The sequence below is a fragment of the Opisthocomus hoazin genome, chromosome 4 (assembly GCF_030867145.1).
Source record: "Opisthocomus hoazin isolate bOpiHoa1 chromosome 4, bOpiHoa1.hap1, whole genome shotgun sequence".
In the NCBI taxonomy this organism is placed as follows: Eukaryota; Metazoa; Chordata; class Aves; order Opisthocomiformes; family Opisthocomidae; genus Opisthocomus; species Opisthocomus hoazin.
In genome coordinates, this window is record NC_134417.1 from 93546167 (window position 1) to 93568792 (window position 22626).

General features: G+C 57.5%; 2 protein-coding genes across 4 annotated transcripts in view; one reads left to right on the forward strand and one right to left on the reverse strand.

Annotated features, from left to right (window-relative positions):
* CCDC12 (coiled-coil domain containing 12) overlaps positions 1 to 9120 on the reverse strand; it is a 57246-nt gene extending 48126 nt beyond the window's left edge. The window contains exon 1 of the mRNA XM_075419960.1: positions 8569 to 9120. Coding sequence (XP_075276075.1) covers positions 8569 to 8769 — 201 coding nt within the window. The 5' untranslated portion in view covers positions 8770 to 9120. The remainder of the gene's footprint in view (positions 1 to 8568) is intronic.
* A 62-nt stretch (positions 9121 to 9182) lies between these two features.
* The window catches only part of NBEAL2 (neurobeachin like 2), a 36110-nt gene continuing 22666 nt past the window's right edge, over positions 9183 to 22626 (forward strand). For 2 of the 3 annotated variants that reach the window (XM_075419957.1, XM_075419959.1), the window contains exons 1-6: positions 9183 to 9272; positions 16318 to 16406; positions 17415 to 17579; positions 19221 to 19302; positions 19413 to 19534; positions 19622 to 19704. In XM_075419957.1, the coding sequence (XP_075276072.1) occupies positions 9222 to 9272; positions 16318 to 16406; positions 17415 to 17579; positions 19221 to 19302; positions 19413 to 19534; positions 19622 to 19704 (592 nt within the window). In that variant the 5' untranslated portion in view covers positions 9183 to 9221. Of the gene's footprint in view, positions 9273 to 13444; positions 13480 to 16317; positions 16407 to 17414; positions 17580 to 19220; positions 19303 to 19412; positions 19535 to 19621; positions 19705 to 22626 lie in introns of those variants that run through there. The other variant, XM_075419958.1, reaches the window with a different exon arrangement.

Genomic DNA, 22626 nt, shown 5'->3' on the forward strand with positions numbered 1-22626 from the left:
TGTCCATTACCATGGCGATGCAAAAGTAAGTCAAGATTAACGAGCGTCAGGACAATCAGATATCATAAACATTCTGCCTGGTTTCTCCCAGGAAAGTTAACCCCTCCGTTTACAAGATACGCTGATGACGGGGTTTATTACACCACAGCGGTTTCATCCTGAAAAAGAGGGAAAATACCGGCGTGGTCTTTTCAAGGATTTTGTTTCCAAGTGCCAACCTCTGCCAGAGATCTGACAAGGTGCCAACGGTGCCCGCTGGCGATGGCAAAAGGCAGTATGAGAAAGAGGGACTAAGTCAGAACCACAGAATCACAGAATGTTGGGGGTTGGAAGGGACGTCTGTGGGTCCCCCAGCCCAACCCCCTGCCCAAGCAGGGTCACCCACAGCAGGCTGCACAGCACCGCGGCCAGGCGGGGCTGGAATATCTCCAGAGAAGGAGACTCCCCAGCCCCTCTGGGCAGCCTGGGCCAGGGCTCCGTCACCCCCAGAGGGAAGAAGTTCTTCCTCGGGTTCAGCTGGAGCTTCCTCGGCTTCAGTTTGTGCCCGTTGCCCCTTGTCCTGTCGCTGGGCACCACTGCAAAGAGTCTGGCCCCGGCCTCCTGACCCCCACCCTGCAGATATTTCGAGGCATTTCCAAGGTCCCCTCTCAGCCTTCTCTTCTCCAGGCTGAACAAGCCCAGCTCCCTCAGCCTCTCCTCCTAGGAGAGATGCTCCAGTCCCCTCCTCATCCTCGTAGCCCTGCGCTGGGCTACGTCAAGCCAGCTCTGCCTAAAGCACCTCCTTGTGCTAGTCCTGGCCTACGGAACGACATCCCTGACCTCCCAGGAGCTGCCCTGACAGCTCCAAAGCACAAGCGATGGGTGAGGAACGGGGAGGCGATAGCCACATCAGAGAGGAACAGGGGGCAGGGCTCAAACAGGACCAGCGCTGAGGACTTTGGGTCCTTATCTTGCCCGTATCGCACCCCAAGCTTCTCGCCCTTCCATTTAATCATCCGATTTGCTGTACACCTCGCCATGGGTCATCCTTTCCCACTCTGCCACATCTCTCAGCCACTTCCAGCACGCTGGCCCATCCTTCCTGAACGGCTGAGCCTCGGACAGGACACCGCAGCCCATCAAAGAGCCCAGCAGAACGGAAAACGATGGCTACACGTGTCTTCCTAGCACAGAGCTGCTCCATCAGACGAGTCCAGCGCTCCCCAACCCAGTGCCATCCAAACCCTCGCAGTGGGCTGTGCTGCCTCTTTGTCTTTACAGGGGCCACAAGCTGTATTTTAGAAACAGGGAGGGGGGGAAAAAACCACCCTGAAACCCTAGAAACTGGGAGGGAAAGGGCAAAGGTGGATCCAAAGCTCCTCTCAACACTTTAATTGCACTCGGCGTATGACAGCCTGACCCAGCGCGCCTTAAACCTCTCCGCTCGCAGTCTCACAACGCCAAGTTTGGGAAGTTCCCTCTGAGCACCTTCCTCTCCCTCGTCGTCCAAATTAACCCAGCGGCAACGTGCACAGCCCCGCCACGCCTCCGGCAGCCATGAAGTATTTCCTCTCATTTCAACAGCAGCCACACAAAAGATTATTTCAACAGCCGGATCAAAGGAGCAGACCCAGGTTGCCAGCAGCATCCGAGACGACAGCTCCTCTATTTGGATATCTATTGCTAAAAATAAGCAGCTGTGGGAAAAGTACTTAGCTCCTTGCAAGAAAGATAACGTACGTACTTCTTTATTTTACTGCTTTGCTTCTCTGGTGCTATCCGGAGGAAAGGCCTATCAAATGCTTTGCTAAATATGTATACACATATTTTTAACTAAAATAAAATTCTTCCCTAAGGCAAAAGCATCCATGGATAACCCACACGTGACACTGGGATACCTAAAGCAACTCAAAGGTCCGTGACCTGGAGCATCTCTCCTAGGAGGAAAGGCTGAGGGAGCTGGGCTTGTTCAGCCTGGAGGAGAGAAGGCTGAGAGGGGACCTTGGAAATGCCTCTCAATATCTGCAGGGTGGGGGTCAGGAGGACGGGGCCAGACTCTTTCCAGTGGTGCCCAGCGACAGGACAAGGGGCAACGGGCACAAACTGAAGCCGAGGAAGCTCCAGCTGAACCCGAGGAAGAACTTCTTCCCTCTGAGGGTGACGGAGCCCTGGCCCAGGCTGCCCAGAGGGGCTGGGGAGTCTCCTTCTCTGGAGATATTCAAGACTGGGCTGGACACGGTCCTGTGCAGCCTGCTGTGGGTGACCCTGCTTCGGCAGGCGGTTGGGCTGGGGGGTCCCCAGAGGGCCCTTCCAACCCCCAGCATTCTGTGATTCTGTGACCTTCCCCTCTCCCACCCTTTTTTACCAGAAGTTCTCCTTGTCACGGATGCACCCCCGAGTCAGCTTAGCTTTCACAGAGATCCCAGTATTTTGAAGATTCAAGCTCCGATTTACAAGGTGCTTGCAGCCACACCGCAGGACGCGCCTGCTGGAAGAACTGACTTTACGTGGCGATGTTAAGGGGGTTCAGAGCGAGCACGCCGCACCCCAGCAAAGCCTTCATCTGACTCCACAGCGGGGAGACGTGAACGCATCAGAGAACCGGTTTCAAGGGCCACCTGCAGACAAGCATTTCATAAATAGGAGTAACTACAGTTAATTATCAACTTGCTCAGCAGAAAGCTGTGGTTATGGAAAAACGGCTTCTTACATATGAAGGAGAGAAGCTGCAACAGAATTCAAGTTTCCAGATAGGCAAGGATGACGGCTCCCCTTAGAACGGCCAGCGGCGATCAACAGAGCTACCTCATGACTTCTTATCTAGGACAAGAACTTGCCTTCTGCTCCGAACACCGTCTGGGACTGAACCCTCCATTAAGCAGACAAAGCTCCCCAACAGCTTCAATCTGCTCTGCAGCCCAACAATTTTACAGTCGAGGTGGTGTGAGTGCTTCCAGCTTTTCAGCGGAAGCACCATGCTGCTGCACTCTTATTTTATCTTGGAAAACTGCAAAGTGCTACTGAAAGTCAGGTCTCCATCCTGAAAATACCTTTGCATATCTGAAATGGCTCCAGCTTGCTCCAGTGTGTGCAAACATGGAGTCACCTCCAACCTGGCAGCGTTAAAACAGCTTCAGGAGACCTTGCTCTCCCATTTTTCTTCAAGATGTATAGGTAGGTGATAGCAACAATTAAACTAAAGGCACAAAATACAATTGTGCTAAGCTGAAGCTTAAACTGAGCAAAAGCTTTTCTTCAGCTGAAAAAAAAGCCTTCTGAGAAACGCAAACAGGACGTTTTAATCTGATTTCCAGCCATTAGGCAAGAGAAGAAAAAGACATAGCAGATAATTGGGGCTTTATCGCACGACACTGCAAGGATAAAGCCTCGGCGCCGTCACTAGCACCCGCACGACGAGCGTCGGGCAAAGGGAGCGCTGGGGACCGGTTCAACGCTCACGCAGCTTTTAGCCCCCGTACTCGGTCATCTGACAAATAAAAGCTGTATGAAGAATCCTGCTCTTCAGCCCCCAACCCCACCCACGCCTCCCTTTCGCAGAGGTCTGCAACACACGGCACGGTGTATTGCGGAAAAGGCCGTCCCCGCTTTCCCCCGGCTGCAGGACCTCGGGAGCTGGAACCGTTTGCTACTTCAAAAAAACAAAATAAAAAAAAAAAACCCACTTCAACTTGAAAAGACCCACGTCACCGCGTGACCTTTCGCGAGGCTCCCGGCAAAAACTTGGTGGGGTTTTCCTGTTAATTGAACGCGGCAGCGAAAACAGGAGCTAAGCGCCCGTTATATAAGCGACCAGCTTCAGAAAAGAACGTTTTTTTTTTTTTCTTTTTTTCTTTTTTTAATTCCCAAATGTCGTAAGCTGGCAGAAAATGTGCACAGCCCCGTTTAACGACCACGGTACTTCCCTGTGCGCTTCCTCCCCTCCGGCACAGCAGAAAGCTCACCTCCCAGGCTGCTCCCGCCGCCTTTTCACTTCACTCTCCAACAGCTTCTAGACAACAGGAGACTGTGGGGGTTTTCTTTCAGATTCCCTTTCCTCGATTTGAGATTTTTTTGGGGTATAAAACATGGAGAGACGATCTTTCAACTTGCAGGATTCACAGAAACAGTAACAACGCTCATACAAAGTGAAAAAAAAATCTGTCCTGGCTGAGCCTGCATGGATCAGACTTATCCCAAGGGAATAGAAATGGCCTTGAATAATAACGTGACAGCCCGGCTCGCTCAGAAGCACCAAGTGAAGCCCGAGAGGGTCACACTAAAAGATGGGGTTCGGGCACTTCGGCTCCACACTGGCAATTCAAAGGTGAGCAGCCACGACAGAGGAGGCTGGGCAGCAGCCCTTGGGGCTTCTCCGCTTCGTAAGCCATGAATCGATTTGAATTTTTTTAGGGGGGCAAAAAAAAAAGAGGAGAGAGGGAAACTTGCAAACTAAGATTACAGCTACGCAACTCAAAACTACATTTTTTAACCAGAACAGGAAGCAATGTTCAATACCCCAACAAGTCAGAGTCCACGGCTTGATCGCTTGCTGCTGAAAGACAATTTTATTTAAATTTAGGAGAGGAAATGGCCTCTTCGATACCGTACCCGATCCCTGACATTGCAAACTCTGCTGACGCCAAGGCCGTACCTGGAGGTTGGGAATCCACCATCAGCTTGCGTATTATTTTAAGCATATTTTTATAACCAAGCGGTGCATGGGATTTCTCAAACGTAAATCACACCCAGAACTCAAACAGACTTTTTACCGAGTAAAAACCCCGTTTGCTGGCGATTAATTAAGGGCGGTGCGACAGGTCGGGTAAGCACAGCAGAAAGCAAGGTCATCCGCTCGGTTTTTGTATGTCTGGGCACTCCCTCGCTCGCTTCCTCACCGACTGGGGGAAGGCGAGCATCACCTCGCCGCGAAAACCGAGCGCACGGCGTAATTAGTGGAGAAGCCTCGAACTGAAGGCGGCTCCTTGTCGGAGCTCAAACAGCCATTTCCCTCAACGTGCAGAAAGGCAGCAGAAAGCACAGCACCTCGTCTCCGCCTGCACAGCACCAGGCGAGGCTCGGCAGGTCCCCCCTCCTCCTCTATCCCCCACACCCTCTGCCAGGGTTTGGGCTGTCGCAAGCGCCGCAGAAGCCTTGGGGAAAGACCTGAGCAGGTAAAAGTGTTCGCAGGCGAGATCACTCATAAGAAAATCCAGCAACACCTGGCAGCAGGGTTGTAAAATCCCACCTAACTGAGCGACGAGACAACCAATGCAATTCAGAGCCCGATGTAAAGCAATCAGGCAGGGAAATAATTCTGGCTACGTGTGCACAGGGAGCGGGCTCCCGATGAGCTCGGCCGCTGGGGAAAGGTCTTAGTAGCGACTGGTAGGACTGGAAAAATTAGACAAGCTTTGACAGTTGAAGACAAGCTTATGTGGCTAAAGTGAGAATATAGGAAAAAAAAAAAACAACACACAACAGGAAATTGTGCGCCAGCGCTGTCAGCCGACGAGCGTCCCACATCCTGAGCCAGGCACGCAGCCCCGGAACCGCTCTCGGCAAAAGGGCAGCCCAGCAGTCGACAGAGGGACAAGGAAAAGCCACTGAGACGATGCAGAGAGGTTTTTCTACAAGGACAGGCTTCACAGACCACAGCTTGAGCCTGGAAGAGAGATCAAGTGTGCTATAAAAATCATGAATACAAACACAGAATGATTATTTCACATTTCTCAAAAGGGCTGCGTGAGAGAGCGCCCAAGGCAACTTTCATTTAACGGGTTTAAAACCAAAGGAGGTAGTTTTGTCATTAAACGGTGGAACTCTGTCCGAGGAGGCTGCAAAAGCCAAAAGTAAAACGGGATTTAGAAAGCTTAGGACAAACTCACCAGGACAGGTCTACCAGGAGCCAGCACAGGCTACCGGGCATTAGCCTCGAGGGCACAGTACGCCGGTGCCACGCACGAGATGCTACTCATGGAAAAGAAGTGAGAACAGCTTTAGCCCTCGCAGGGACCAAGTCAAAAAACCTTGCCCAAAATTTTAAGAAATAAATAAAGCAGATGAGAACAAGACCTCATGTGCTACGCCCTCCACAACCGCTCTGCCTCACTCTCTCTAAGCTGGCCAGTCGGGGCAGAAAAGAAAGGAAAGGGTTTTTCTTTCAGAAGGAGCTTTTCTTTCCAACAGCTTTTCTTCTCGGTAAGGCGGAGCGCAGGGCTGAAGCCCACCTTCCCCTTTTGGAAAGCTCAGCTCTCCGATAATAACGAACACCTCTGGGCAAGAGACACAGCAAGAAGCGCTCGGCCTGTCCACCAAAGTCACGGCTCCCATTAACAACCCCCAGAGAAGGTCCCTCAGCGGAGGGACAGGACGTCTTCCCACGTTACTGGACCGTACTAACCTGGATCCACAAATTCAGAACGACGTGGCAGAAGGGGAGCAGAGCTAACGCCGCCTTACCAGCCCAAAAGTGGAGAGTCAAGCAATATCAGGACATGCCGACGCACGCTGAAGCACGGCCGCCTTCCTCGGTAGGTGCTGCCAAGGTATTCATTACCAAGTTTCTCAAGTTTATTCCACCCTTCTCTCAGCCCCAGTAAAAAAACCCCAAAAATCTCTGTTTCGATATCCAGAGCCCAGCACTTGCGGAGGCAACAAGAACAGCAAGGTAAAATAACAGGAGTTTTTTGGGTGGGGATTCACCCCATCGCAGAACTTTTCAGATAAATTCCTTAGGAACAACCCCGGATATTTTGCTGCCAGCAGCACCTTGTCCAGCACAAGATTTACACCCACCACCGTGAATTCCTCCGAGGCTGAGCTCGGAGCCTGCTGCACCATCCGCAGTGCACACATCTGAGAAGAAAATCCCAACTCATGGACCTGCTCGGCCCTGGCTTTGTCAGGCAACACAACCGGTTCCTCGGTATCCTCAAGCCTGCACTAAAGGCAATCGAGTCTCGACGCCTCTAAGGAAGAGAAGTTTCAGGCCCAGAAAGCACCAGAGAAATTTAACACGTTATTAATTAACCCCGGGGTGAATCTCTGTTTTCATCTTTGTACCAAACCCAGCTTGCGGCCTGGATGTCAGACATGACGCAAACCCAGCAAACTGGGGAGATAACATGGAAAAATCAAGAGGCTGAATCACACGAGGAGGGGTTTTTAGCAAAGGCCAGGGGCACCACGGCAAAGGCTGAAGAGAAAAGCAAGAGGAAGCCCGAGGCCAGGCAAGCCATGGGGTCTTACGGAGGCAGCGCAGACCCCGCAAGATGGGACCAAAGAGACCCGGTACCATCACGGGGGCATCACCCAAATCCCAAGCCCCCTCCTTCTGCACTTGCACCCCTCTTACCCCACAGAGAATCACGGAATGGTTTGGGTGGGAAGGGACCTTTAGAGGCCATGCAGCCCAACCCCCCTACAGCGAGCAGGGACATCTTCAACTGGACCAGGTTGCTCAGAGCCTTCTCCAAGCTCGATATGAATGTTTCCAGGCATGGGGCATGAGAAGGCTGTAAGGGGACCTTAGAAATGCTTATAAATATCTCATTGGTGGGTGTCAGGAGGAAGGGGCCAGACTCTTTCCAGTGGTGCCCAGCGACAGGACAAGGGGCAACGGGCACAAACTGAAGCCGAGGAAGCTCCAGCTGAACCCGAGGAAGAACTTCTTCCCTCTGAGGGTGACGGAGCCCTGGCCCAGGCTGCCCAGAGGGGCTGGGGAGTCTCCTTCTCTGGAGATATTCCAGCCCCGCCTGGCCGCGGTGCTGTGCAGCCTGCTGTGGGTGACCCTGCTTGGGCAGGGGGTTGGGCTGGGTGACCCACAGAGGGCCCTTCCAACTCCCAACATTCTGTGATTCTGGGATTCACATCCCTCCTGGAGAAGAATTTCTTCCTTCTACCTCATCTAAATCTCCCCTCTCTCAGCTTGAAGCCATCACCCCTTGTCCCATCACTCCAGGCCCTTGTCCCAGCCCCTCTCCAGCTCTCTCGCAGCCCCTCCATGCCCTGGCAGCTGCTCTAAGGTCTCCCCACAGCCTTCTCCTCCCCAGGCTGCCCAGCCCCAGCTCTCCCAGCCTTTCCTCCCAGCAGAGGGGTTCCAGCCCTCGCATCATTGCTGGGGCCTCCTCTGGCCCCGCTCCCACAGCTCCAGCTCTGTCCTGTGCTGAGGGTCCCAGAGCTGGGTCCCCCTCTGCCCCGTTCCTCTCTGCTCTCCCTCCCTCCCACCCCACGGCCCCCTCGCCATTCCCACCCACCAGACACCAGTCAGCCACCCCCTCGCCCCCATTAACCCCTCAGCACCCCGTAACCTAACCCCCCCCCAGCCCATCCCACTGTCCTGTTCCTCAACCTCTCCCAACCCCCCCAATACCCCCCAGCTCCCTCCAAATCGCCCCCATCTCCCCTCCAACTCCTCCTCCAGGCCCTCTGCCCCCTCCTCCATCCCCAACAACACCCGAGATCCCCCCCACAACGTCCCCAGACCCTCTGTGGCTCCCTCATCGCCCTCCCGCCTCATCCCGCCCACCAGGCCCCACTCCCGACCCTCCTCCTCCTCCAGCCACCTCACACCGCCGAGCCCCCGCCGACCTGAAGCGTCCGCTCCCGCAGGGCCCGCAGCCTCTCCCGCCGCCGCCGCGCTTCCTCCTCCAGCCTCCCCAGGGCCGGCTCCTCCGCCGTCTCCTCGCCTCCGCCGGGCGCCGCCATCTTGTCCTCCCTCACCCCGCTCTCCGTACAACCCCCAGCGCGCATGGCAGGGGGCAGGCGCGACCCGTCGAGCGCCGAGCTCATCGATAGGAAAAAAAAAAAAAAAAAAACCACCACACACCACACCGTCGCGGGGGTGGGGGGCGACACTTTAAAAAAAAATTTAAAATCAATAATTAAAAAATTGAAAGAGGGGAAAACAACCCCAAATCCTCCTCTTCTGCCCAGCCAGGATTATCCACCCGCCCTCGCGGGGCGCGCAAGGCTCAGCTGGTTTAATTGGGGGGGGAATAATTAAGATTGGGGGGGGCATTTTCTCTTCCTTTTTACCTTCCCCAACCCCCCTTTATTTGCGGGGGGGGGGAAGGTAAAAAGGGAGAGTGGGAAGGTGCCCCCCCCCCGTACCTGCTGCTAGGGGGGTGGAACCCTGTCACCGCCCCCCCCCCCGTACCTAGGGGAGGGCCCCGAGGGGGGGGGGCCGGGGGGGGGCGGAGCTGCCCGCCGTGCCGAGCCGTACCGAGCCGTGCCGGCCCGGCATGGCTTCCCGGGAGCGGCTCTACGAGCTTTGGATGCTTTACTTCGCCAAGGTGAGGGCGGCACCGGAGACCCCCCCCCGCGACCCCCCCAAGGGGGGGGGGGGGGAGAAGAAGGGGCGGGGGGGGGGGGTGGGTAGCACCTCTTCACCCCCCCATCAGCACCTCTTTACCTTCCCTCATCGCTGGGGAAGGGGGGGGGGGCTATAAGCGAACCCCTGCCTGCACAGCATCCCCCCCCCCGGCCCCCCCCCTGTATCCCACCCGTGACCCCCCCCCCCCGTATCCCACCCGTGACCCCCCCCCCGCATTCGTGCTTCCCTCTTTTGGGGAGGGCACCGTGTCCCTGCGTCCCTACCCCGGTGACATCGGAGTGGGGACATCCTTAAGGGGACCCCCCCTCAGCACCCCACCCCCCCCAGCCCCCCCCATTCCTCGGACACCCCCCCCTCCCAATGCCGGGGGTCCCCCTCATCCCACCCGCTTCCTTATCTCCTTAATTGTCCTAATTATCCCAGCTTGGGGGGGGCCAGATCCTGGAGGACAGGAGCCCCCCCCAGTCTCCGTGTCCCCCCCCCCCCCGGCTCCCACGAATCGGGGGTGCCCGGCCCGACTTTTGGGGTGAAAAAGGGGAAAAAGGGGCTTATTTCAGCCCCAGAGCCCCTCCGTGTCCCCAGGGGGGTTGGGGACAGCCAGTTCTTCTGCACCCCCCAAAACAAGGCCACCCCCCCCTAGGGAGAAGGGGTCGCAGCGTCTTGGGGGTCCCCGTGGGTGCTGTCACCCCCATGGGTGCTGTCACCCCCACCTGGCCCCCCCCCCCCCCCGTGCCCGGAAAACGAAATAAATCCATAAATTGTGGGAGCAGGTGCCGGGGGGTGACCCCGGATCGATGAGGGGGGGACGGGGAACCGGGGTGGGGATCGCTGGGGGGGTCTTTGGGGGACAGGGACAGGGGAACCCCGAAATACTGGTGGGGGGATGGGTGACGGGGGGTCGCGCGAGGGGGTGGGAGCCACGGTGTCAGGAGTGCGTGGTGGGACGGGTGTCGGGGTGCTGGGGTGGTCACCGTCGCGCGGGGACGCGTGTCGCGCCGTCGGGGGGGTCCGGGGATGTGGGGGGACACGTGTCACGACATCAAGGGGTCCACGGATGGACGTGTGCCATGCCATGGAGGGGTCCGTGGTCAAATGGGGACACCTGCCATGCCCTCAGGTGTCCATGGTGGTATGAGGACAAGTGTGTGCCACACCATCAAGGTGTCCATGGTCACATGGGGACACGTGCCACACTGTCGAGGTGTCCGTGGTTGTACGGGGACATGTTCCATGTCATCAAGGTGTCCATGATTGTATGAGGACACGCGTGTGCCACACCGTCAAGGTGTCCGTGCTCATAAGGGACATGTGCCGCACTGTCAGGTGTCCATGGTTATATGAGGACACACGTGTGCCACACCATGAAGGTGTCCATGGTCATATGGAGACGTGTGCCATGCCATCGAGGTGTCCATGGTTGTATGGGGACATGTCCCACGTCATCAAGGTGTCCATGATTGTATGAGGACACGCGTGTGCCACACCATCAAGGTGTCCATGGTCACATGGGGACACGTGCCACACCGTCGAGGTGTCCATGGTTGTACAGGGACATGTTCCATGTCATCAAGGTGTCTATGATTGTATGGGGACACGCGTGTGCCACACCGTCAAGGTGTCCATGGTTGTATGGGGACATGTGCCACGCTGTCGAGGTGTCCATGGTTGTATGAGGACACACATGTGCCACACCGTGAAGGTGTCCATGGTCATATGGAGACGTGTGCCATGCCATCGAGGTGTCCATGGTTGTATGGGGACATGTCCCACGTCATCAAGGTGTCCATGATTGTATGAGGACACGCGTGTGCCACACCATCAAGGTGTCCATGGTCACATGGGGACACGTGCCACACCGTCGAGGTGTCCATGGTTGTACAGGGACATGTTCCACGTCATCAAGGTGTCCATGATTGTATGAGGACATGCATGTGCCACACCGTCAAGGTGTCTGTCATATGGGGACACATGCCATGCTGTCAAGGTGTCCATGGACATGTGGGGACATGTGCCATGGCATCGAGATGTCCATGGTTGTATGTGGACATGTGTGTGCCACACCATCGAGGTGTCCCTGGTCATATGGGACACATGCCATGCCATCAGGTGTCCAAGGTTGTATGGGGACATGTGCCATGCTGTCGAGGTGTCCATGGTGGTATGAGGGCATGCGTGTGCCACACCATCAAGGTATCCATGGTCATATGGGAACACGTGCCATGCCGTCGAGGGTTGTATGGGGACATGTCCCACACCATCGAGATGTCCATGGTTGTATGGGGACATGCGTGTGCCACACCATCAAGGTGCCCCTGGTCATATGGGGACACGTGCCACGCCATCAGGTGTCTGTGATTGTATGGGGACACGTGCCACGCCATTGAGATGTCCATGGTTGTATGAGGACACGTGTGTCCCACACCATCAAGGTGTCCATGGTCATATGGGGACAAGTGCCATGCCATCAAGATGTCCATGGTTGTATGAGGACACACGTGTGCCACACCATCAAGGTGTCCGTGGTTGTATGGGGACGTGTGACGTGCCTTCAAGGTGTCCATGGTTAGTGTGGGGACGTGTGCCACGCCATCGAGGTGTCCATGGATATCTGGGGATGTGTGCCACGCCATCGAGATGTCCGTGATTGTGTGGGGACATGCCACGCTGTCAAGGTGTCCGTGGTCATATGGGGACACGTGCCATGCCGTCAGGTGTCCGTGGTTGTATGGGGACACGTGCCATGTCGTTGTGTGTGCGTGGTTCATAGGGTGGACATGTACCATGCCGTCAAGGTGGCCGTGGTCGTATGGGGACACGTGCCATGCCGTTGGGTGTCCATGGTTCATGGGATGGACGTGTGTCACGCCGACGGGTGTGCGTGGTCATACAGGGGACATGCATGTACGTGCTCCTCTGGGGGACACGTGCCACGCCGACGGGTGTGCGTGGTCACATGGGGACACGTGCCACACCGTGGGGGGGTGCGTGGTCACGCATGACGTGCCATCGGGTGTGCGTGGGTGTACAGGGACACGCCACGCCGTCGGGGTGTCCCTGCTCACCATGCCGTGCCGACGGGGTGGCCGTGCCACCTCCGAGAGGCACCGGAGCCAAGGTGCGACCTTGGTGTCACCTCCCAAAAAACCACGCTTGACCTTCGCCACGGTGACGTCCCCGAACACCCAGTGAGGACAAGGTCCCCTGGCCCACGTCAACCTTCTACCGGGCTCCTTCGGTGGCTTGAACCCGGGGCCACGGGTGATGCCACCAGTCTGAGCGTCACAGCGATGTCCCCGGGGGGGGGGGTGTCCCATGGCGTGGTGAGGACAGCACCGGCCACATTGTTGGGTTGGCAGGGCAGCAGAGAACCCTGGTGAGGTGCCACCTGGTTGGACACCATGGTGGGGAGGTGACAACCCCGGTGGCTTTGCCAGCGCCGAGGCGAGGGACGGAGATGCCGGCACGCCGCTCCCAGGCGGCACCGCGCCGGCCGAGCCCAGAAGCCACCCAACAGGCTCTGCCAGCCGGGATGGGACGGGCACCGGCGGGGGCGGCCGCCGGCACCGGCCCGGTGAGCACCACGCCGGGATGGGACGCCGGCACCGGGTGGGTGCAAGGAGGGGGGGAAGTTGGATTTGGGTGGGTGGGTGGGTGGGTGGGGAGAGGGGGTGCTGAGAACTGGCCAACTCAACACACCCCGGCGACGCTCGTCGGCGCGATCCGGTTCTCCGCGGCGTTCGAACCCAACCGGGGATGGGGCGGCCATCGCCAACCGACGTTGACCGCGTTGGCCATCGCCAACCGCCGTTGACCATCGTCCCCCGTCGCGGAGCTGCTGGGTGGGCGCAAAGGGGCTCGGGGTGGGGAGGGGGATTGCGGGGGGGGGGGGGGTGACCCACCCCGAAGCGACGCCGGGCGCGGCGAAGAGGAAACGCCGTTGGGGCGCCGGGTGACTTGGCGTTTCCTGAGGCTCTGGGGTTTTGGGGTTTTTTTGTTGTTTTTTGGTGGCTTTGCACAAGAGCGAAGCGAGGCGGCGGCGAGAAACTGGGGGGGGGGGGGGGGGGCGGGGGACATAAAGTGGGGGGGGACAGGGGACACGTAAAATAACAACCCCCCCGTCCCGGCGCGGCTCGGTCATGGATGGCGGCGGGCACCCCGCCGGGGAGGTAACGGGGGGTCTGGGGGGGGGGGACATGGGGGGGACCCCCCAAGTGCGTCCCGCTGGGTGCTGGCGGTTGAGCAGGAAATGGGGGGGGGAAGGTTTTTGGGGGGGGAAATGGGTGATGGGTGGGAGGTGGCAGCTCGGGAGGGGGGGTTTAGGGGTGACAGGGGGGTTTTGGGGGGTCCCCTTGGGGTCCTTTTCATCGCGGCGGTGCCAGGGGAGCAATGGGGTCCCCCTGTGTCCCTGGGGAGTTTGGGGTGGGGAGGTCCCCAAGGGGGGGTGGTCTCTACCCAGGCTGGGGACACCCCAGGGTGCTGCTTTGGGGTGCAGGGTGGTACGGGTGACCCCGAGGAGTGGCTTCGGGGTGCACGGGGACACGGGTCACGCCAGGGTGCTGCATTGGGGTGCTCAGGGAGCGGGGTCACCCCGAGGTGCTGCAGGGGGGTGTTCGGGGCGGTGGGTGACCCCAAGGAGTGGCTTTGGGGTGCGTGGGGACCTGGGTGACCCCAAGGTGCAGTATTGGGGTGCACAAGGACCTGGGTGACCCCAAAGTGGTGCACTGGCATGCATGGGCACCTGGGTGTCCCCAGGGTGCGGTATTGGGGTGCACAAGGACCTGGGTGACCCCAAGGAGTGGTTTTGGGGTGCTCGGGGATGTGGGTGACCCCAAGGTGCTGTGCTGGGGTGCTCAGGGCCATGGGTTAACCCAAGGTGAGGTATTGGGGTGCACAAGGACATGGGTGACCCCAAGGCGCTGTACTGGGGTGCGTGGGGACCTGGGTCACCCCAAGGTGCAGTATTGGGGTGCACAAGGACTTGGGTGACCCCAAGGTGCTGCACTGGGGTGCTCAGGGCCGTGGGTGACCCCGAGTTGCTGTATTGGGGTGCGTGTGGACATGGGGGACCCCAAGGAGAGGCATTGGGGTGCTCAGGGATGTGAGTGACCCCAAAGTGCTGTACTGGGGTGCGTGTTGACATGGGTGACCCCAAGGAGTGGTGTTGGGGTGCTTGGGGACCTGGGTGACCCCAAGGTGCGGTATTGGGGTGCACAAGGGCCTGGGTGACCCCAAGGAGTGGTTTTGGGGTGCTCGGGGCGGTGGGTCACCCCAAGGCGCTGATGTGGGTCACCCCAAGGTGCTGCACTGAGGTCCTTGGGGACCTGGGTGACCCCAAGGTGTGGTATTGGGGTGCATGTGGACATGGGTGACCCCAAGGAGAGGTGGTGACCCCAAGGAGAGGTGTTGGGGTGCTTAGAGACCTGGGTGACCCCAAGGTGCTGCACTGGGGTGCTCAGGGACCTGGGTCACCCCAAGGTGCTGTATTGGGGTGCTGGGGCCGTGGGTGACCCCAAGGAGAGGTGTTGGGGTGCTTAGGGACCTGGGTGACCCCAAGGTGCTGCACTGGGGTGCTCAGGGACCTGGGTGACCCCGAGGTGCTGTATTGGGGTGCGTGGGGACATGGGTGACCCCAAGGTGCAGTATTGGGGTACACAAGGACCTGGGTGACCCCGAGGTGCTGTATTGGGGTGCGTGGGGACATGGGTGACCCCAAGGTGCAGTATTGGGGTACACAAGGACCTGAGTGACCCCAAGTTGCTGTATTGGGGTGCTGGGGCCGTGGGTGACCCCACGGCGGGTGGCCAGGGGTGCTCAGGGCCTGGGTGACTCACGCCTTGCACAACCACGGTGCTGGCTGCTGGCGCCCGGCTCTGCCCGCTGATTGGCTGGCAGCTGCCTGCAGGGACAGGTGCTCTGGGTGCTGATTGGCCAGCAGGTCCACAGTTTTGCTGCTGTTTGTGCTGATTGGTCAGCAGTTCCACAGGTTGTTCTGCTCTTGAGTGCTGATTGGCCAGCGTCTCCACAGGTTGGGCTGCTCCATGTGCTGATTGGCCAGCAGCTCCATGGTTTTTTTCTGCTCTGGGTACTGATTGGTCAGCAGCTGCACAGATTGTGCTGCTCTGGTTGCTAATTGGTCAGCGGCTCCACAGGTTGTTCTGCTCTGAGTGCTGATTGGCCAGAAGCTCCACAGGTTATGTTGCTCTTGGTATTGATTGGCCAGTGTCTCCACAGGTTGTTCTGACCTCTGTGTTGATTGGCCAGCAGCTCCACAGTTTGTCCTGCTCTGTGTGATGATTGGTCAGCAGCTCCACAGGTTGTGTTGCTTTTGGAGTTGATTGGCCAGCAGCTCCACAGGTTGTCCTGTTCTATGTGCTGATTGGTCAGCGGTTCCACAGGTTGTTCTGACTTGAGTGCTGACTGGCCAGTGTCTCCACAGGTAGCTCTGCTCTGTGTGCTGATTGGCCAGTGGCTCCATGGGTTTTCCTGCTTTGGGTTCTGATTGGCCAGCAGCTCCACAGGTTGTGCTGCTCTGGTTGCTGATTGGTCAGCAGCTACACAGGTTGTTCTGACCTGCATATTGATTGGCCAACAGCTCCACAGGTAGCTCTACTCTGTGTGCTGATTGGCCAGTGGCTCCACAGGTTATGCTGCTCTTGGTGCTGATTGGCCAGCAGCTCCACAGGTTGTCCTGCTCTATGTGCTGATTGGTCAGCGGTTCCACAGGTTGTTCTGACCTGACTGCTGATTGGTCAATGTCTCCACAAGTTGTTCTGCTCTGTGTGCTGATTGGCCGGCAGCTTCACAGGCTGTGCTTCTCCGATTGCTGATTGGCTGTCGGCTCCCAGGGGTGCGCTCACACCCCCGGTGCCGGTTGGCCAGCGGCTCCTCGAGGTGGGGGCGGGGCTGCTGGACCACTCCAGCTGCCGATTGGCCAATACCTACGGGGCGGCGGTCACCGCGGGCTGTGATTGGCCAGCGGCTCCATCCCCTCATCTCCCTTGCAGAAGGACCTGGCGTACCTGCAGCAGTGGCTGGAAGCCTTCGTCATGAACTTCGAGCGGATCATCGCCCTCCCCTCACTGGAGCCCCGCAGGTGAGCGGGACCTGGGGCTCACCCTCGGCAGGTTTGCTGGTGACACAGAACTGGGAGGAGTGGTGGATACACCGGCAGGCTGTGCTGCCATCCAGCGAGACCTGGGCAGGCTGGGGAGTTGGGCAGAGAGGAACCTGATGAGGTTCAACAAGGGCAAGGGCAGGGTCCTGCGCCTGGGGAGGAACAACCCCAGGCACCAGCACAGGCTGGGGCTGAGCTGCTGGAGAGCAGCTCTGCGGAGAGGGACTGGGAGTGCTGGGGGACGACAGGGTGACCATGAGCCAGCAGCGTGCCCTGGCTGCCCAGAAGGCCAATGGTCTCCTGGGGTGCATTCAGAGGAGTGTGGGCAGCAGGGCGAGGGAGGGTCTCCTCCCCCTCTGCTCTGCCCCACTGAGGCCCCATCTGCAGTGCTGTGTCCAGTGCTGGGCTCCCCACTTCAAGAAAGATGAGGAGCTACTGGAGAGAGCCCAGCGCAGGGCTACAAGGATGAGGAGGGGACTGGAGCATCTCTCCTAGGAGGAGAGGCTGAGGGAGCTGGGCTTGTTCAGCCTGGAGAAGAGAAGGCTGAGAGGGGACCTTGGAAATGCCTCTAAATATCTGCAGGGTGGGGGTCAGGAGGATGGGGCCAGACTCTTTGCAGTGGTGCCCAGCGACAGGACAAGGGGCAATGGGCACAAACTGAAGCCGAGGAAGCTCCAGCTGAACCCGAGGAAGAACTTCTTCCCTCTGAGGGTGACGGAGCCCTGGCCCAGGCTGCCCAGAGGGGCTGGGGAGTCTCCTTCCCTGGAGATATTCCAGCCCCGCCTGGCCGCGGTGCTGTGCAGCCTGCTGTGGGTGACCCTGCTTCGGCAGGGGGTTGGGCTGGGGGATCCCCAGAGGTCCCTTCCAACCTCCAACATTCTGGGATTCTGGGATTCTCGTGGTCGGCCACTCGCGGTGGTCCGACATTTGATGGAGGGGTTGATGGTGGTGATGGTGGGGGTCTCATCCTGCTTTTCCCCATGGCAGGCCGGAGGATTCGGCGTCGGAGATCCCGGTGCTGCCACGGGAGGTGGTGCAGGTGCTGAGCCAGCAGCTGGGGCACTGCGTGGCCCAGGTCCCGCGGGAGGAGGGCGGCGGGGCCGGCTTGGGGCAGGCTCTGCTGCTCCTCAAGTTCTTCATCATCATCTGCAGGTGGGTGACAGACCCCCCCGGGCCACCCACCGGCCCCTGTGACGGGTCCTGGTTTCGGTCCTCCCAAGGGTGCTGAGGGGACCCCTCCATCTCTGGGTCCTGTGGCCACCACCCCCCCAAAACACAGCATCCGCCTGCCGAAGGGCAGCATCCCCCCCCCAGGAAGTGCAGCACCCCCCCAAAACACAGCATTCCACCCCCCAAAAAACACAGCATCCCCCTCCAACAAGTACAGCACCCCCCCAAAACACAGCACCCCCCCACCAAAGGGCAGCACCCCCCCAAAAGACATCATTCCCCCCCAAGAAGAGCAGCACCCCCTAAAACACAGCTTCCCCCCCCAAGAAGATCAGCACCCCCTCCAAGAATTGCAGCACCCCCCAAAACACAGCATCCCCCCAATGAAATGCAGCAGCCCCCCAAAACACATCATTCCCCCCCCAGGAAGTACAGGACCCCCCCAAAACACATCATTCCCCCCCCAGGAAGTACAGGACCCCCCCAAAACACAGCACCCCCCACCAAATGACAGCACCCCCCCAAATCACAGCATCCCCCCCCAAGAAGTGCACCCCCCCTGAAAACACAGCATCCCCTCCCCAACAAGTACAGCACCCCCCCAAAGCACAGCACCCCTCCACTGAAGGGCAACACCCCCCAAAAACACAGCATTCCCCCCCGCAAGAATTACAGCACCCCCCCAAAACACAGCACCCCCCCAACAAGTGCAGCACCCCCTAAAAACACAGCACCCCCCCACCGAAGGGCAACACCCCCCCAAAACACATCATACACCCCCCAAAACACATCATTCCCCCCCTAAGAAGAGCAACACCCCCCAAAACACAGCACCCCCCCAAAACACAGCATCCCTCCCAAGAAGTCCAGCACCCCCCCAGAACTCATCATTCCCCCTCCAGGAAGTGCAGGACCCCTCCAAAATGCAGCACCCCCCCAAATCACATCATTCCCACCCCCCAACAAGTGCAGCACCCCCCCGAAACACATCATTCCCCCCCCAGGAAGTACAGGACCCCCTCAAAACACGGCACCCCCCACCAAATGACAGCACCCCCCTAAATCACATAATTCCCCCCCCCAACAAGTGCAGCACCCCCCCAAAGCACAGCATCCTCCCCCCAAGAAGTGCAGGACCCCCCCAAAGGGCAGCACCCCCCTTCAAATGGCAGCACCCCCCTAAATCACATAATTCCCCCCACCAACAAGTGCAGCACCCCCCCAAAGCACAGCATCCTCCCCCCAAGAAGTGCAGGAACCCCCAAAGGGCAGCACCCCCTGAAATCACATCATTCCCCCCCCCAACAAGTTCAGCACCCCCCCAAAACACAGCATCCGCCCACCAAGAAGTGCAGGACCCCCCCAAAACACAGCATCCCCCCCAAGAAGTACAGCCCCCCCCCAAAAACAAAGCATTCCCCCCCAAGAAGTACAGCCCCCCCCGAAAAACAAAGCATTCCCCCCCCAAGAAGTGCAGCACCTCCCCAAACATAGCATCCTGACCCCAAGAAGTGCAATAACCCCCCATGATGCAACAGCCCCCCCCATGGTGCAATAACCCTCCCCCCCCGATGCATTAACACCCCCCCCCCCCCCCCCATATATTACCCCCCCTCCCCACAGGAACCCGGAAAACATCCAAGGGGACAAAACCCCCGGCTTCATCCCGGAGGTGCTGAAGCTGCTGCGGGTCTGTGCCAGCAAGGTGAGGACGTGGGGGGAACCCCCTGCGCCGAGCTGGGGGGGCTCAGCCCAGGGAGGAGACTTTTTTTTTTTTGGGGGGGGGGGGTTAATCCTGCTCCGCTTTTCCGGCAGCTGAGGACCATCCGGGCGGATGAGGGGAGCGGGGTGCAGCTGGAGAGCGGGATGCTCTACGCCCTGCATCTCTGCGAGTGCCTCTTCGACCCCTACCAGACCTGGCGACGGCAGCTGAGCGGGTGAGCGGGGACACCCCCCCACCACCACACCCCCCCCTGCACCCCAAAACCCCCCTGCACCCCCCCCCTTCACCCCTCTCTTTCCAGGGAACTCATCAGCGCCAAGGAGAAGAGTAAATACAAGTTCGCCCCGGCCCCTTTGCCCCCCGAGTTCGGCGCCTTCTTCCAAGGTAAAGGGGGTGGGGGGGGGGGGGCTTTGGTGCTCTGGCAGCGGGATCTGGGGCCACGTAGAGGGTCAGTATGGGATCCATGGGTGCGTAGAGCACCCCGGGGCGGGTGGAGGGTGCTGGGGTGGGGGTGGGATCCAGGAGCGTATAGGATCCGTGGGGCATATGGTATTCAGGGGAAGGTAGATGATTTGGGGGTAGATGCTGGATTCTATACCTGCCCCTGGTTATCCTATACCTGCCCTGTATGTATAGGAGCCTATACGTGCCCTGGGGTCGCTGTATGATTCAAGGGAAAATATAGGGTCCTATATATGCCCCAGGACCCCATATGTGCTCGTAGTAGGGGACAAATACAGGAGCCTATACCTGCCCCTGGTTATCCTATACCTGCCCTTGCAAGTATAGGAGCCTATACCTGCCCCTGGTTATCTTATACCTGCCCCTGCAAGTATAGGAGCCTATACCTGCCCCTGGTTATCCTATACCTGCCCTTGCAAGTATAGGAGCCTATACCTGCCCCAGGATCACTGTATGATTCAAGGGAAAATATAGGAGCCTATGCCAGGAGCCCATATGTGCCTGTAGTGCGGAGGACAAATATAGGAGCCTATACCTGCACCTGGTTATCCTATACCTGCCCTGTAAGTATAGGAGCCTATACGTGCCCTGGGGTCGCTGTATGATTCAAGGGAAAATATAGGGTCCTATATATGCCCCAGGACCCCATATGTGCTCATAGTGGGGGACAAATACAGGAGCCTATACCTGCCCCTGGTTATCCTATACCTGCCCTTGCAAGTATAGGAGCCTATACCTGCCCCTGGTTATCTTATACCTGCCCCTGCAAGTATAGGAGCCTATACCTGCCCCAGGATCACTGTATGATTCAAGGGAAAATATAGGAGCCTATGCCAGGAGCCCATATGTGCCTGTAGTGCGGAGGACAAATATAGGAGCCTATACCTGCACCTGGTTATCCTATACCTGCCCTGTAAGTATAGGAGCCTATACGTGCCCCGGGGTCGCTATATGGTTCAAGGGGAAATATAGGGTCCTATACATGCCCCAGGACCCCATATGTGCCCATAGTGGGGGACAAATACAGGAGCCTAAACCTGCCCTTGGTTATCCTATACCTGCTCCTGTAATTATAGGAGCCTATACCTGTCCCAGAATCACTATATGGTTCAAGGGGAAATATAGGGTCCTATACCAGGACGCCATATGTGCCCATAATGAGGGGCAAATATAGGAGCCTGTACCTGCCCCAGATTACCCTATACCTGCCCCTGTAAGTATGGGAGCCTATACTTGCCCCAGGATCACTATATGATTCAAGGGAAAATATAGGACCCTGTATCTGCCCCAGGACCACCTACATGCCCTCATGGGAGGGCAACTGTAGGATCCTATACCTGCCTCGAGTTATCCTATACCTGCCCCTGCAAATATAGGAGCCTGTAGCTCCCCCAGGATCACTGTAGGCTTCGACGGCAAATACAGGATCCTATACCTGCTCCAGGACCAGTATATGATTCAAAGGCAAATACAGGATCCTATACCCTCCCCGGGATCAGTATATGATTGGAGAGTAAATACAGGATCCTATGCCTGCCCCAGGATCAGTATGTGATTCGAGGGCAAATATAGGATCCTACACCTGCCTCAGGTTATCCTATACCTGCCTCTGCAAATATAGGATCCTATACCTACCCCAGGACCCATAGGGATGGCCAAATATGGGATCCTATGCCTGTCCCAGGGTCAGTATATGATTGGAGAGTAAATACAGGATCCTATGCCTGCCCCAGGATCAGTATGTGATTCGAGGGCAAATATAGGATCCTACACCTGCCTCAGGTTATCCTATACCTGCCTCTGCAAATATAGGATCCTATACCTACCCCAGGACCCATAGGGAAGGGAAATATGGGATCCTATGCCTGTCCCAGGGTCAGTATATGATTCAAAAGCAAATACAGGATCCTATACCTGCCCCAGGACCAGTATATGATTTCAGGGCAAATATAAGATCCTATACCTACCCCAAGATCAGTATATGATTCGAGAGCAAATACAGGATCCTATACCCTCCCCAGGATCAGTATATGATTCGAGAACAAATATAGGATCCTATACCCTCCCCAGGATCAGTATATGATTCAAGAGCAAATATAGGATCCTATACCTGCCCCAAGATCAGTATATGATTCCAGGGCTAATACAAGATCCTATACCTGCCTCAGGTTATCGTATACCTGCCCCTGCAAATATAGGATTCTATACCTGCTCCAGGATCAGTATATGATTTGAGGGCAAATATAGGATCCTATACCCTCCCCAGGATCAGTATATGATTCAAGAGCAAATATAGGATCCTATACCCTCCCCAGGATCAGTATATGATTCAAGAGCAAATATAGGATCCTATACCCTCCCCAGGATCAGTATATGATTCCAGGGCTAATATAGGATCAGTATATGATTTGAGGGCAAATACAGGATCCTATACCTGCCTCAGGTTATCGTATACCTGCCCCTGCAAATATAGGATTCTATACCTGCTCCAGGATCAGTATATGCTTCGAGGGCAAATATAGGATCCTATACCTACCCTAGGGTCTGTATATGATTCGAGGGAAATAAAAGGTCCTATACCCGCCCCAGGACCCCATATGTGCCCGTAGTGAGGGGCAAATATAGGAGCCTATACCTGCCCCTGGTTATCCTATACCTGCCCCTGTAAGTGTAGGAGCCTATACCTGCCCCAGGACCCATAGGGAAGGGCAAATATAGGATCCTATACCTGCTCCAGTATTGTTGTATGATTCAGGGGCAAATATAGGATCCTATACATGCCCCCGGGACCCCGTACGTGCCCCCGGGCACGTAGGGGGTCCTGGGGGCAGGTATAGGATCCCG